The sequence below is a fragment of the Babylonia areolata genome, chromosome 20, assembly GCF_041734735.1.
Source record: "Babylonia areolata isolate BAREFJ2019XMU chromosome 20, ASM4173473v1, whole genome shotgun sequence".
Lineage (NCBI taxonomy): Eukaryota > Metazoa > Mollusca > Gastropoda > Neogastropoda > Buccinidae > Babylonia > Babylonia areolata.
In genome coordinates, this window is record NC_134895.1 from 4,870,217 (window position 1) to 4,884,838 (window position 14,622).

Sequence of the window (14,622 nt, forward strand, 5' to 3'; positions counted from 1 at the left end):
TTTGATCATCTGTGTGTGGGGGGTGGGGGGCGGGCGTGGGGGGTGGGGGTGGGGACATGTACATGTGTGCGTGCGTGCATGTGTGTATAGGTGTTTGACTTGCATTGAGAAACAGTGTCACTCAGTCTATAGAAAAAATCCTGATTTAGTTACCTGTCTGCCATATTTCCTTGTGTGTGGAATTTCATCAGTTTTGTTGTATTCTGCATTGAACTTCAGTATCTCAATATCAGTGTTCAGTCCTTATGTCTTTGTGACAAACAGACTTTTTTGGACTACTTTATCTTTCAATTATTTACTCTATTCTGAATTTCTGCCTGATTTCCATTGACCTGATTTTTGATGTGCGTAAAGTGTTACTTGTCCAAAAATAACAACAACAAAACAAAACAAACAAAAAAAACAACAACAAAAATCCACACTTCTTAATTAGAACAACTTTTCACTACTTTGATTTCACCAGAACAGCCCTCTTCAAGACAACTTTTTCGTAAACAGTACTTTACTGCCTCACTCTTTGGAACAGTCCAAGAGAGACAAACCAGTAAGTTGTGGCCCGTGGTCAAGCTCTGTTGAAAAATCCACCTCCATGGAGAAGCATGTGTCTGCAGACAGGGCAAGAAAAGAGAAGTGGTTCTGCACTGTGTTGACAGGCTCTGCCCAGGAACAGAGCAGCCCGAAGTTCACACAAAGAAACCTGTTCTGATAAGAAAGTAATGCAGTACAAACTGCAATACAATACAATACAATACAACACAGGTGCTCTGCAGCTGGTCCCCAGATCAATGTTTGCTACTCTTGCCCAAACATGATATGGCAAAGGTGTGTTTGCCGCCACTCTGATAACAAATGCCAGCATCGTCTGGAAGGCTAACTGTGTGGGACTGTGTGGCCCTATCTCACTCATAAGTCAGTGTTTTACTTTTAGTAAATTTTACAATAACTGATTTTAGTCCTGAAACATTAGTAAACATTGATAGAGGACAAAGAACTGAACGATCTCAACAGAATTGATGACAAGTTTTGATGCGTCATCACTAACAAAAATCTGAATATTCTGTCAAGTCTCACCTCCGCCTTGTGACTTTGATTTTACATATCCTAAGTTTACCATCTTTTTCAAACAGCTGCTGCTATGGTCTGTGACAATGATTTTTCATATCCGATGTTTACTTTCTTTTTCAAACAGCACTGTCTTTTAAAACATGCTGATGCACATTTTACTGATCAGGATTACGAGGCTGATACATGTGAATCTTCCTTGTGGACATCCCGAACTCTTGATGCAAAACAGAACATAACTAACTGACAATCTTATCTTGGTGTTTGTTTCCATATGTATTTTTTGGTCTGTCAATATCCATAAGGTAGAAATGACTGTGCTACTGTAAAAAAAAAAATAATAATAATAAAAAAAAGTTTCATAAAATCCACTTCATCTTGCCAAAATGAACGTTTATTGTTTTCTTTGACTTTCATTTCATTAAATATTATGTTTGTCAGATAGACATCATGAAGTAAATTTCCAGTGCAGAACTCTGAGTCTAGTTTCCATAGTAATATCTACAGCCCTGCACATATCTGGTTTGTTTGAACTGTAACCTAATTTCCTAACCCCAAAATGGCTTGCAGTTGTTGTTGTCTGCATGTGTGTGTTAACAGAAGTTTTCTGGTAGTTTTTTTGTTGTTTTGTGTCCAACATTTTTGCATCACAAAGCTGTGAACTTGTTCCAGTTTTACTTCTCTCTATCCACTTGATCCATTTTCGGCAGTGGATTTACACAGTGCATAATATTCATAAAGAATGTTTGCTCTGCTTTGCCCTGTTAGATTCTGTACTTATTCTGGAGTCAGTGAGTCATCTGTTTTCATAGTGGCATATCATGTCTTCCATTTATACAAGTCCTGAACTGTGCTGGTGTTGAGGAAAAAAAAGTGTATATATATATATATATATATATATATATGTGTGTGTGTGTGTGTGTGTGTGTGTGTGTGTGTGTGTGTGTGTGTGTAACACTATATATATAACACTAAAGACAGCTGAGTTGTAGATTTGTATTGAACATACTTCATTGTGTGAAACTGGGGCTGCTCTCCCCAGAGGAGAGTGTGGCCACAGTACAGTGCCACCCTGGGGTTTTCTGCTCTCCCCGGAGGAGAGTGTGGCCATAGTACAGTGCCACCCTGGGGTTTTCTGCTCTCCCAGGAGAGTGTTACCACAGTACAGTGCCACCCTGGGGTTTTCTGCTCTCCCCAGAGGAGAGTGTGGCCACAGTACAGTGCCACCCTGGGGTTTTCTGCTCTCCCCGGAGGAGAGTGTGGCCACAGTACAGTGCCACCCTGGGGTTTTCTGCTCTCCCCGGAGGAGAGTGTGGCCACAGTACAGTGCCACCCTGGGGTTTTCTGCTCTCCCAGGAGGAGAGTGTTGCCACAGTACAGTGCCACACTGGGGTTTTCTTCTCTCCCAGGAGAGTGTGGCCACAGTACAGTGCCACCCTGGGGTTTTCTGCTCTCCCAGGAGAGTGTTACCACAGTACAGTGCCACCCTGGGGTTTTCTGCTCTCCCCAGAGGAGAGTGTGGCCACAGTACAGTGCCACCCTGGGGTTTTCTTCTCTCCCAGGAGAGTGTGGCCACAGTACAGTGCCACCCTGGGGTTTTCTGCTCTCCTCGGAGGAGAGTGTTGCCACAGTACAGTGCCACCCTGGGGTTTTCTTCTCTCCCAGGAGAGTGTGGCCACAGTACAGTGCCACCCTGGGGTTTTCTGCTCTCCTGGAAGGAGAGAGTGGCCACAGTACAGTGCCACCCTGGGGTTTTCTGCTCTCCTGGAAGGAGAGAGTGGCCACAGTACAGTGCCACCCTGGGGTTTTCTGCTCTCCCAGGAGAGTTACCACAGTACAGTGCCACACTGGGGTTTTCTTCTCTCCCAGGAGAGTGTGGCCGTAGTACAGTGCCACCCTGGGGTTTTCTGCTCTCCCAGGAGAGTGTGGCCACAGTACAGTGCCACCCTGGGGTTTTCTGCTCTCCCCGGAGGAGAGTGTGGCCACAGTACAGTGCCACCCTGGGGTTTTCTGCTCTCCTCGGAGGAGAGTGTGGCCAATGTACAGTGCCACACTGGGGTTTTCTGCTCTCCCCGGAGGAGAGTGTTGCCACAGTACAGTGCCACACTGGGGTTTTCTGCTCTCCCAGGAGAAGAGTGTGGCCACAGTACAGTGCCACCCAGGAGGAGAGTGTTGCCACAGTACAGTGCCACACTGGGGTTTTCTTCTCTCCCAGGAGAGAGTGGCCACAGTACAGTGCCACACTGGGGTTTTCTTCTCTCCCAGGAGGAGAGTGTTGCCACAGTACAGTGCCACACTGGGGTTTTCTTCTCTCCCAGGAGAGAGTGGCCACAGTACAGTGCCACCCTGGGGTTTTCTGCTCTCCCAGGAGAGAGTGGCCACAGTACAGTGCCACACTGGGGTTTTCTGCTCTCCCAGGAGGAGAGTGTGGCCACAGTACAGTGCCACCCAGGAGGAGAGTGTGGCCACAGTACAGTGCCACCCTGGGTTTTTCTGCTCTCCCCAGAGGAGAGTGTTGCCACAATACAGTGCCACCCTGGGGTTTTCTGCATACAAGCTCATTTGTCTTACTATCAGAATCGGTTGTTTTTCAGAATTTCCCAGAGATGACTCTTTCTTGTGTGTGTGTGTTGAGTGCATCCTGCACGTGGGGCCTCAGTTTGTCATCTCATCTGGGTGACCAGTTTCCAGACTTCCACACAGGGTCCAGAAGGGAAAATTGTGGCATGTTTGAGATTTGGTCATGTATCCTCTCACTGCCTGGGTGGGCATGTTACCACAAGGCCACCTGTCACAGGAGACCCTGCACTGCTGCTGTCACTTCAGTGGTATTTGGTAGTACCTGTTCTGATTTAACGTACTTAGGACACCATCTACTGAAGACAGTAATGGCTTAGTCGCGGAGACAGACTGAGTGAGCGTCTCCCCCAGAGTGGAGACCATCACCACGTCCCTCTGACTCAAGGCCACTACTCCACTCTAAGTCTGTTCTTGCCGCACCTGGGTTTGATCATGTGTGGTGTTCAGTACACTGAATGTAGACGACTACATTTTGCTGTCTTGGAGAGTGTCAGTATGGGAGACATGCAGGCTGAAGTGGGCAATGAATGGGCAGGTCTCACGATAAGTTCAGCAGGCCATACCAAGACAGACCTGCAAGGCACAGTGTTAGGAAGGAGAACTCAGAACTCAAAACGTTTTTATTCAAGGGAGAGGTAAACAGAAAAAAAAAAGGTGGGAGGCCGAGGATGAAATACTGAGACTGAGTGACTGACACCCTGGTAGAGACCAGGAACAGGGAGAAATGGAGAGATGTTATTTCTGTCAAAAGCTGTGATAATATTTTAATAGTGTAATATTCCTTGTGGCGGTTTTTTTGTTTTGTTTTGTTTTTGTTTTTGACTCACTTGTGTAAACAAAGTGAGTCTATGTTTTAACCCGGTGTTCGGTTGTCTGCGTGGTAAACTTTAACATTAACATTTTCTCTGCAACTACTTTGTCAGTTGACACCAAATTTGGCATAAAAATAGGAAAAATTCAGTTCTTTCCAGTCATCTTGTTTAAAACAATATTGCGCTTCTGGGATTGGCACAAAAAAATAAAGAATGAAGCCTAATTATATGCAAACTGCATTTACTGTTATATTTATATTTTTTGTATTCTCTAAACTTGGCACTTTGATCTGATATTCTGACCCAACACCTAGAGCAGTCATTATTATCATTTTTTGTTCAAACAGTAACTTCTTTTGCTAAGCATGGAAGTTTTATTTATTTTGCAAACGTTTTGGTGCAGATAGTAAAAAGGGGAAATTACTCTGTAATGCTAGTGGAGTTAATTTGCTTTAAACTGATCTTTCTCATCTTAAACATTACATTTTGAAACAAGAGAGGCAAGGCCTTCAAGACTCACTTGTGATGCACTTTTTTTTTTAAAATCCAAGCTTTTTATGTATTGAGTATAATTTAAAAATGTAATGTTTAAGAAGAGAAAGATCAGTTTAAAGCAAACTAAGTTCCCCAGCAGAGTAATTTCCCTTGTTCTGCTATCTACACCAAAGCGTTTGCAATAAATAAAACTTCCATGCTTAGCAAAAGAAGTTCCTGTTTGAACAAAAACTGATAATAATGACAGATCCTTTGTTGGGTCGAATATCAGATCAAAGTGCCAAGTTTAGAGAATACAAAAAATATAGATATAACAGTAAATGCATTATACTCAATACATAAAAACATGGATTTTTTTAAAAGTGTATCACAAGTAAGTCTTGAAGGCCTTGCCTTTCTTGTTTAAACTGTGTGTTAAAAAGAGATGAGATGTGTGAAAGAGAAGAGCAATAGAGAGAGAGAGAGAAAGAGAGTGACAGAGAGAGAGAAAGAATAAAATTCTTTGATTATGGTTGGCACAGCCGGAGTATGTGTGTGTGCATGCATGCATGCATATGTTAGTTCTTTATGATATTGACATTATTTCATTATCAGTGCTATAAGACAAGAATGAATATGAATAGAACTTCGTGTGTGAGAGGGGTATGTGTGCGTGTCTGTGCTTGTGTGGGTGTGTGAGCGGGATTTTGTGTGAGTGTGTGATCGCACATGCGCCTTCACCTTTGTTTGCTGTAATATTCAGTTTATAGGTTTAACGTTGCTGAATTTTCCTTTTGTGTGTGTATGCATGTACGCGTGTATGTGTGTGTGAAAGAGAGAGAAAGAGTGAGTCTTGTAATATGGATTTATGGAATGAATATTTTGAAATGCATGAACGTGCACACACACACACACACACTCACACACACACTCACACTCACAGAGAGAGAGAAAGCGATGTGGGAGATAGTAAAAAGTGTATGTACACACTAATTGGTGTGGAGGAGGCTGGGCGGAGGGGTGGAACATAATTTTTAAGTTTGATAAATAGATTTCTGTTTTCTTTTTTCTTCTTCTTTTTTTTTTCTTTCTTTCTTTTTTTTCTTTTTTTTTTTTTTAATCTAAAAATTCTGTCTGCCTGCTGGTGTAGAACTAATGATACGAATGAATTAGTTACTAACATGTCCAGCAGTCAGAAACCACGGGAGAGAATCATGTTGACTTGCTCTCTGATGATTTCGCTAAGAAAAATGCATTCACCGAGTCGGATATTGTGACAGTGACATCCAGCATCATGAAGGATTTGACGAAGCTTCACAGTGAACATTTGTCAAAAAACAGCGAGAATAATGTGAGAAACAAGTGGAAATCAGAATGGTGGAAGATGAAAATTACATTTGATTTTGAGTTGAGAAGTGGCATGGAAAGATTGACACTGCAGGTGTGTGTTTCTGAGTGCAATGTGGTAGGATTGAAGAATATGGATTCAGTGAAAGAAAACACTGATAAGATTAAGAGATTAAAGTAATCTGACACACAAAATGGTTTGCAGTGTAAACTGCAAACATGATGGAACAACCACATCATCTTACATCAGTGAAAATGGACTATTACCGACCAGACTGTGGAAATGAAAGCCATGTTTTGCTCAGTTCGGCAGAACACTGTACACCATATCATTTCACCAGTCTAGTGGTGAAGTTTACATTTGGGCTAACAGCAGAGTGAGAGCTGTATTATCAGTGGTTTATCCAGTCAATGGGAAACCGTTTGCAGCTTAGTCTTTTGTGAGGGACTATGACTCTCAAACTAGGAGGCAATATTGCACTGGCTTTTAGTGCTGCAGTCTTGTGGGCTAGTTGGCCTTTGGGAACCATCCCAACGCCGACTGTCCTAAAACCCTCTTGGCCGAGAGAGTGGGGATGTACGTGGGCAAGACACTCTCCACTGTAATCAAATTCTAGCCCAAATAGTCGGGACAGCAGTTGCCTCCTCTGCAGTTCTGATGGTCATAGTTGGACACGACTGACTATCATATATATATCAGTGGTGAAGTTGTGTAGAGACAGACTGTTGCTGACAAACAGGTGCTCCAGGATTTCACAATATGAAGAACAGCTGCTACTTCACCAGGGCTCAGCTTAACGATCTGTCATGTGTAACCAATAGTGACTCAAATTCACCACAAACATGACAACAGCAGTTATCATTCCCTGCACCGTCACCTCTCCCTTCTTCTTTACTCTCTTCACTCTCACCCCCCACACCCCTCTCTCTTTTCCTCCTTTCTTATTTCAATTTTCTCTCATGATTTTTTCTAGTGCTTTTTTTCCCCCTGAATTTTGTACCCAGGGCTGGGTGGAAAAAAAACAACCCTGACATTCTTGTTATTGTGCTTATCTCAGTACCCAGGAAATTTTTTTTTTTAATTCATTCGTTCGTTCGTTGGCTCTCCCCTCATCCCTCTCTCAGAATGCAGTATTGTGAGGTGCAAACTTTGACGGTAGTGTGTTGACAGTGAATGAAAGACTCAGCCATTCCGTGCTGAAGAACCTGAGACTGGCTGCAAGCAAGGAAAGTGGTTATGTGTTTAAAGTGCAATAGAAGAGAAAAAAAAACTTTATTAAAGCACTCTTTCAGGCACTTTTTTCCAGCTGTGCAAGAAGTGTTGCTCCTAATGGACAACTGAAAGTGACACTTTTAGAATTTTTTTTTTCTTACAATGGGAAAAGTATAGGTGAGAGAGAGAGAGAGAGAGAGAGAGAGAGAGAGAGTAGTTTTCATAACAAGAAAGGGTGTTCTTTATGCTTTGCTTTAAATACAATTTTGCTATTGCTTTCCTACTATGCATTTCCCTTTTTACCCATTTGTAGACCTTTTGCTGGATACTACATTCTGAATTGTAAAAGGCCCATCCTCTGAATTTGTCTTTCAGTGTTTGCTGTGTTGGGTAAAATTCTTCCTTTTTTTTGGTCCTCTTTTTGAATTTTCTCAGATTTCACCATCATTCTTTCCCAAATCACTGTGATGAGAAAATAACCGTATGGTAAGAGTATTCAGGCTTGGTTCTCTGTTTCATTGAGACCGCATAATAGTTTCAAGTTTTCATCTGGGCGTAAAGAATATAAAAAGAAATAACTCTGGCTTGGATTTGGAGCTTTAGGTGGGTCTCTCTGCTTGCAGCCCTGTTAATATGTTTAATGCAAATAACTACATACAGGAAAAAGGCTTGGAAATTGTACCTTTTCCTAAATTATACCTTTAGCCATTCTCGATAACTCGTGAAAGTATGTGATCAGATCTATCGTTCATTGGGTTGTTGACTTGGCTTGTGCCCACAGGCGTCACAAAATGGTGTGAACATTGCAGAAAGGAAAAGCGTAAGCTCTTTCATTTCATTTCAGGTGGTTTTGTCCAACATCATGCTCAGAATTCAGCGTGACCCATGCATCTAATTGCACTCTGATGATGAATGGGATGCGAATCATCGGAAACTGTAATGTAGCAATAAAAACAAGGAAAACATAGTTCTGTCAGATGAGATGGCAACATGCTGTTGGCTTGTTTTTGCAGGGAGTGGAAAATTGATATTGTACCATAATTTCAATATTGGACCGGTGGTACAATTTACCAACCAAAGGTACAACTTTACTCATTTCATGCCGCACCCATTGCACACACACACACACACACACACACACACAGAATGGTTATGAACCATACTAGAACAGAATAAAAAATGGTCAACAGCCGGTGGTATTAATGCCCATTCCTTGTTCTGGGACAGACTGTAAAGTGGCCATCAACTATCACTGTGTTGAAAATGCAGTGGATTTGTCATTACGTCTTCTGAATGATGGTATTGTAATGGAATCCCTGATATATCATGGCATGCAGCAACAGCCATAGACCCATCTCTCATTTCCCCTGTAAGTGCTTCAGATTGTGAAGGGTATCAGTATCAGTATCAGTAGCTGAAGGAAGCGTCACTGTGTTCGGACAAATCCATATATGCTACACCACATCTGCCAAACAGATGCCTGACGAGCAGCGTAACCCAATGCGCTTTGTCAGGCCTTGAGAAAAAAAAAAAAAAAAGAAGGAAAAAAGAAGAGGTAAATGAATGTCTAAATGTGTGTGTGTGTGTGTGTGTGTATTGTGAATGGAATACCATCAAGGACACACTAATCAGTGACCATTTACCGATTGTCATTGTTATAAAAGATACAACAGTGTCATTTGACTTTATAAAAGATAAGATTCCAAACTATAATCGTAAAATAAATGACTGGACCAGATTAAAAAACATTTATTCAGATGCCATTTGAAATGGAATGTTAAAACATTTACCAGAAAAGTTCCTTAGATTTCTACACAGTAATATTCAGTATTGGTGGTCAAACGGAATTTTGCCATCTCTATGGAAACAATCGATAGTGATTCCTTTTTTCAGACAAGACAATCCAAAAACTGATAAAAGGTAATTACAGACTAATTGCTTGGGCTTCCTATGCTGGAAAGTTAAAGAAAAATGTTGTGCTTAACAGGTTCCTTCATTACTGTGGGAAAAAAAGCTGATAAATCAAGCAGGCTTTAGAGAAGGGAGAAGAGCAATGAATTATCTAGTTAATATTACTACTCAGATAAAGCATCAGTTTGTTAGAAGAAAAAAATCTTTGACATAAAAAACACATGATCAAGTATGGCAATACCATCTACTCAATAAAATAAGATCCATTGGTTTATCAGGTCACATATTTAACTAAACAATAGCTTTTTAAATAATAAAGTAATCCAGACAAAGGTGGGAAATATACTTAATCGATCTCCAAATCACTTGGCATGAGAATCTAACAAGAATCAGTAATAGCACCAATACATTTAAATATCTTGACCTACAATCTGTCATAGTCTTTGTCACCTAATGTGAAAGGGTACAATATGCAGTTGATAGCAGCTTATGGATGAAACTAACTAAAAGAAGAGACATACTCCTATTAGACCAGTAAATGATGCAAAGAGGCAATAGCAAGAAAAACTGGACTCCTCACTCCACACACCAAATGCAACCCATGTATGCAGCATTTTTTCAGGCTTTGAAGAGTTACTATCACCAGGTTGTCAAAGATAGATGCGCACCAGTACTGAATGTAGAATTGTTCTACGAAATGTTTCTGCACTTTTTACGGAAGCTTACATGAAAGCAACCACAAAGAACAAAGCAGCAAGGTTTTGATCCGGAGGTATCTGGCCAGTTAACCAGATGTATTTAGAGACCACAAGTTCGCAGCATGTGCAATGTCACTGCAGGAGATGGCTCAAGGCACCCAGCAGGCCTGAGCCCACATCTCAGAAGTCAGGCGATGACTTTCTGTCTGTGACTTCCAGACATGTCTAACGCTGACAGACCTTTAGGAGAACTGTTGGCTTATCACACAACTGTTCTCACTGCATCGGATGGTTGGTACTTTTTCAGAAGTGTCGCAGTAGGCTTGGACGAGTGTCTCAAAGAAACAGACAGTGGTTGCATTTGGACACATCTCTGACACACTTGTAGGCCACTACAGTGACCAGTTTCATCAAATCTGATTTAAAGGGAAACTGAAAAGAATACATAGTCATTCTTTTGATTTCAACCAGAAAGCATTAATTAAATATATTTACAATTATTTGTTTTTGACCAAACAACAAGAAATTCTCAGGAATAAAAAGCTAATTTCTAATTTGCTTCAACAGTTGTTGTTTGTGTCTTTGTTCTGCATTTGGTCCAATATCCAATCACATGTGGTATGATTTCAGAACCAGTATTTGGATATCATACCATATCATGCAATTTGAATTTTTCTTCTTCATATGTTGATATATAAAATTTCGCAAACAACGTCTCTGGCACCAATAGCCCAGTGCCTTGGCTATCACTTGACGTTGAGAAATGAATCAGAATGATATGTTGTTTAAAATTCACAGTAAATTTCTTTATTCTTAGGGGTTGAATATCCAGGCCTTTACCTTATCCAGTTTTGCTGCTTTTTCTTTCCTTTTTTATTTCTTTTCCTTTTTGTTTTGTTGTGTTCACAGATGCTGCAAAAAGGTTGGAGAAAGACGACTGGAATAAGCGACAGTCACAGGTATCAGATTGTGTGGACATGTCAGTTGTTTTTACCCTTCTCACTCAGTTGAATACCACAACAAAAAACTAAAAGAGGAACAGAAGAAGAAAAGGAAAGAATTTCTGATGGAGTTTTTTGCAATAATACTGGCCAGCCATTAAGTTAACTGATTCACCTGCTCCAATCAATAGTGTTACAGTCATTGAGAATTTGATATATTATGCCATATTTTCTGAATTTCAGTTCACATCTTTTGTTTTATTTGCATGCATCATGCATATTAAATGCCTTATTTTCTTCATTTCACTTCACACTGTTAGTTTTATTTGCATATGTCATGTATACTAAACGCCTTGTTTTCTGCTGTTCAGTTCAGCCCCAACCTGTGGGTGAAAGACGAGAAGCTAAAGAAGATCCATGCCCGCATGATGCAGCAGGCCAGCACCATGAAGCCGGAGGTCACCATCGTTACAGCCTACTTCAACATCGGGAAGCTGAACAAAGGGGGCCCCTTCGGCCAGTACACGCCAGAGAAGTACATCAAGTGGATGTCAGTGTTTGGCCGCATCAACAACCCGCTCATCCTCTTCACGGATTCGGGCGAGGTGAAGGAGATCTTTGAACAGCTACGGTCACGTTTCCCTGTGGAGAGGACTCAGGTCCACGTGATACAGCGGGAGGAGTTGTGGGCCTTTAAGCTGGCCCCGGAGATCAAGGAGGTCTTCTCGCAGCCCGGCTACCCCAGCCACGACCCCAACACAGTGCACGAGAACTACTCGTGTGTGATGCATGCCAAGTTTGAGCTGGTGAACAAGGTGATCCAGAAGGAGATGTTCCACACCAAGTACCTGGCCTGGCTGGACATTGGCCTGTTCCGTGCCGTGGTGCACGAAAAGCATGTCTTCCCGCTGTCCCTGCCGCCCGACTTTGACCCCACCAAGGTGGCGTACAGCGGGCAGACTGTATTCGATCCCTCCCTGACCCCCATGCAGATTGTGGCCGGGAACAAGGTGTGGGTGGGGGGGGCCATGTTTCTGGGTCGGCCCGAGGTCCTGTACATCTACACACAGGATTACATGAACACCGTCAGGAAGCTGCTGGACATGAAGATCATGAGCACTGACCAGCAGGTGGGTGTCCCTGGAAATGATGGTGATGATGATGTCTCTGGAAATGATAATGACGATGATGTCTCTGGAAATGATGGTGTTGATGATGATGTCTCTGGAAATGATGGTGTTGATGATGATGTCTCTGGAAATGATGATGTTGATGATGTCTCTGGAAATGATGGTGTTGATGATGATGATGATGGAAATGATGGTGTTGATGATGATGTCTCTTGAGATGATGGTGTTGATGATAATGTCTCTGGAAATGATGATGATGATAATGTCTGTTGAGATGATGGTGTTGATCATAATGTCTCTGGAAATGACGATGATGATTCTGGAAATGATGATGATGATGATGTCTTTGGAAATGATGATGATGATATATCTGATGATGGTGACGTCTCTGATGATGATGATGTATCTGGAAATGATGATGATGATGTATCTGGAAATGATGATGGTGTCTCAGGAAATGATGATGATGATGATGTATCTGGAAATGATGATGATGATGGTGTCTCAGGAAATGATGATGATGATGTATCTGGAAATGATGATGATGATGGTGTCTCAGGAAATGATGATGATGATGTCTCAGGAAATGATGATGATGATGTCTCAGGAAATGATGTTGATGATGTCTCAGGAAATGATGATGATGATGTCTCAGGAAATGAGGATGATGATGATGATGTCTCAGGAAATGAGGATGATGATGATGATATCTCAGGAAACGATGATGATGATGACGATATCTCAGGAAATGATGATGATGATGTATCTAAAAATGATGATGATGATGATGATGTCTCAGGAAATGAGGATGATGATGATGATACTGTATCTGGAAATGATGATGATGATGTCTCTGGAAATGATGACGATAATGATATTCTTCTTCTTTGTGGGCTAACTCCACATTCACTCAATACATGAGTGGGCTTTCACATGTATGACCGGGTTTAGTCCACCATGTAGGCAGTCATACTCTGTTTTCAGGGGAATGCATGCCAGGTATGTTCTTGTTTCCGTAATCCACCAAACGCTGACATGGATTACGGGATATTTAATGTGCATATTTGATCTTCTGCATGCGTATGCACACGACAGGGGTCCAGGCACCAGTAGGTCTACGCATCTGTTGACCTGTGAGATCAGAAAAATCTCCACCCTTTACCCACCAGGTGCTGTGACTGGGATTCAAACCTGGGACCATCAGCTGGTGTGCCTACTGTATCATGATACTAATAAGAGCCTTTCCATGTAAAACATGACCAGTTGTGATGTACAGCATAAAAACTGACTTGTAAAACATGCATGTAAACATTGATCCAAAAAAACTTACATGGATAATCCTGCATAGATATCCAACCAAACACTCAAACACTTATCTGTGTTCATACACGCTCAAAATTACACATTACACAATACCCATCTTACATAAACACACCACAACACCATATACTTCCGCGTGCCAGAGTGTGTATGTATAGCTTTTGTGATGTGTGTGTCTCACAGATTTTGTTTTGTATTTGCATGGGATATGCTTCTTATACACATAGGTGAATATGTCACTCTGTGTGTATGTGCGTGTGGGAGAGAGGGGGCAGTGGGGGGACCCTGCACTCTTTTTCTTCATGTTTCTTACCATCTCACACATTTCAACACTTGCCATCCTCACACACAATCATAACACTAGTCTCACTCGTAACATGAAAGGATATTTAAAAGATCAGTAACTCTTTTTATTCCCATTTCTCACTCACAGACATACAGAACTGATCAAGATACCACCTGCTCTCTCTCCCCCATACTTTCCCATCAGAGTAAGACAAGATTCCACAGATAAGAAAAAAACTGGTAGTTGTCTGCCTGTTTAAATGAACAAAGTAAATTTTGATACAGGTTTTTTTTTTTTTTTTTTTTTTGGGGGGGGGGGTTACAACAAACTTAATTACAGTGAACATGTTACTTGTGGTCTCACTTCGGAGCTTGGATGAAGAAATTTATTTACTTATAAAATTTTATCAACTTTTCTTATTTGAAATAATATTTGATTTATTTCTCATATTTTCTCATAGAAACTTGTTTTATAATGCTTTGTGTGCTGACCTTGTTGTGCAAGATACTCCCTCACAAAACAATCATACATGTATGCAAATACCTCATTGAAATGATCTCCCTTTACTGAGCTTTGATCTTTGTTCAAAAAATGTGATATTGAACAGTGGCAGCCAGTGTTTGAAAAAGCAAAAAAAAACAACAACAACAAAGAAAAGAAAAAAAAAGCAACAACCTCAGCTTTGAAAAAAGAGGGAGACAAAAGAACAGTGGCAATGTGATGAAGACTGGTGTTTCTAAAACTGATCTTCAAAGTATGACAACCTTTGTATCTCTGCAGAAGGTGGTGTCTGATATGCATGGCAATACTGAATAAAGCTGGTTTATCTGTGATTTACATTTGTACAG

At 41.3% G+C, this 14,622-nt stretch overlaps 1 protein-coding gene across 3 annotated transcripts in view; it reads left to right on the plus strand.

Moving 5' to 3' along the window:
- The window catches only part of LOC143294813 (protein HtrL-like), a 33,704-nt gene that overhangs the window by 15,121 nt on the left and 3,961 nt on the right, over nt 1-14,622 (plus strand). For all 3 annotated transcript variants that reach the window (XR_013056935.1, XM_076606310.1, XM_076606309.1), the window contains exons 3-4: nt 11,007-11,056; nt 11,410-12,168. Coding sequence is in view for 2 of the 3 variants with exons in the window: in XM_076606310.1 (XP_076462425.1) it covers nt 11,007-11,056; nt 11,410-12,168 (809 nt within the window). In the remaining variant the exon portion in view is untranslated. The remainder of the gene's footprint in view (nt 1-11,006; nt 11,057-11,409; nt 12,169-14,622) is intronic.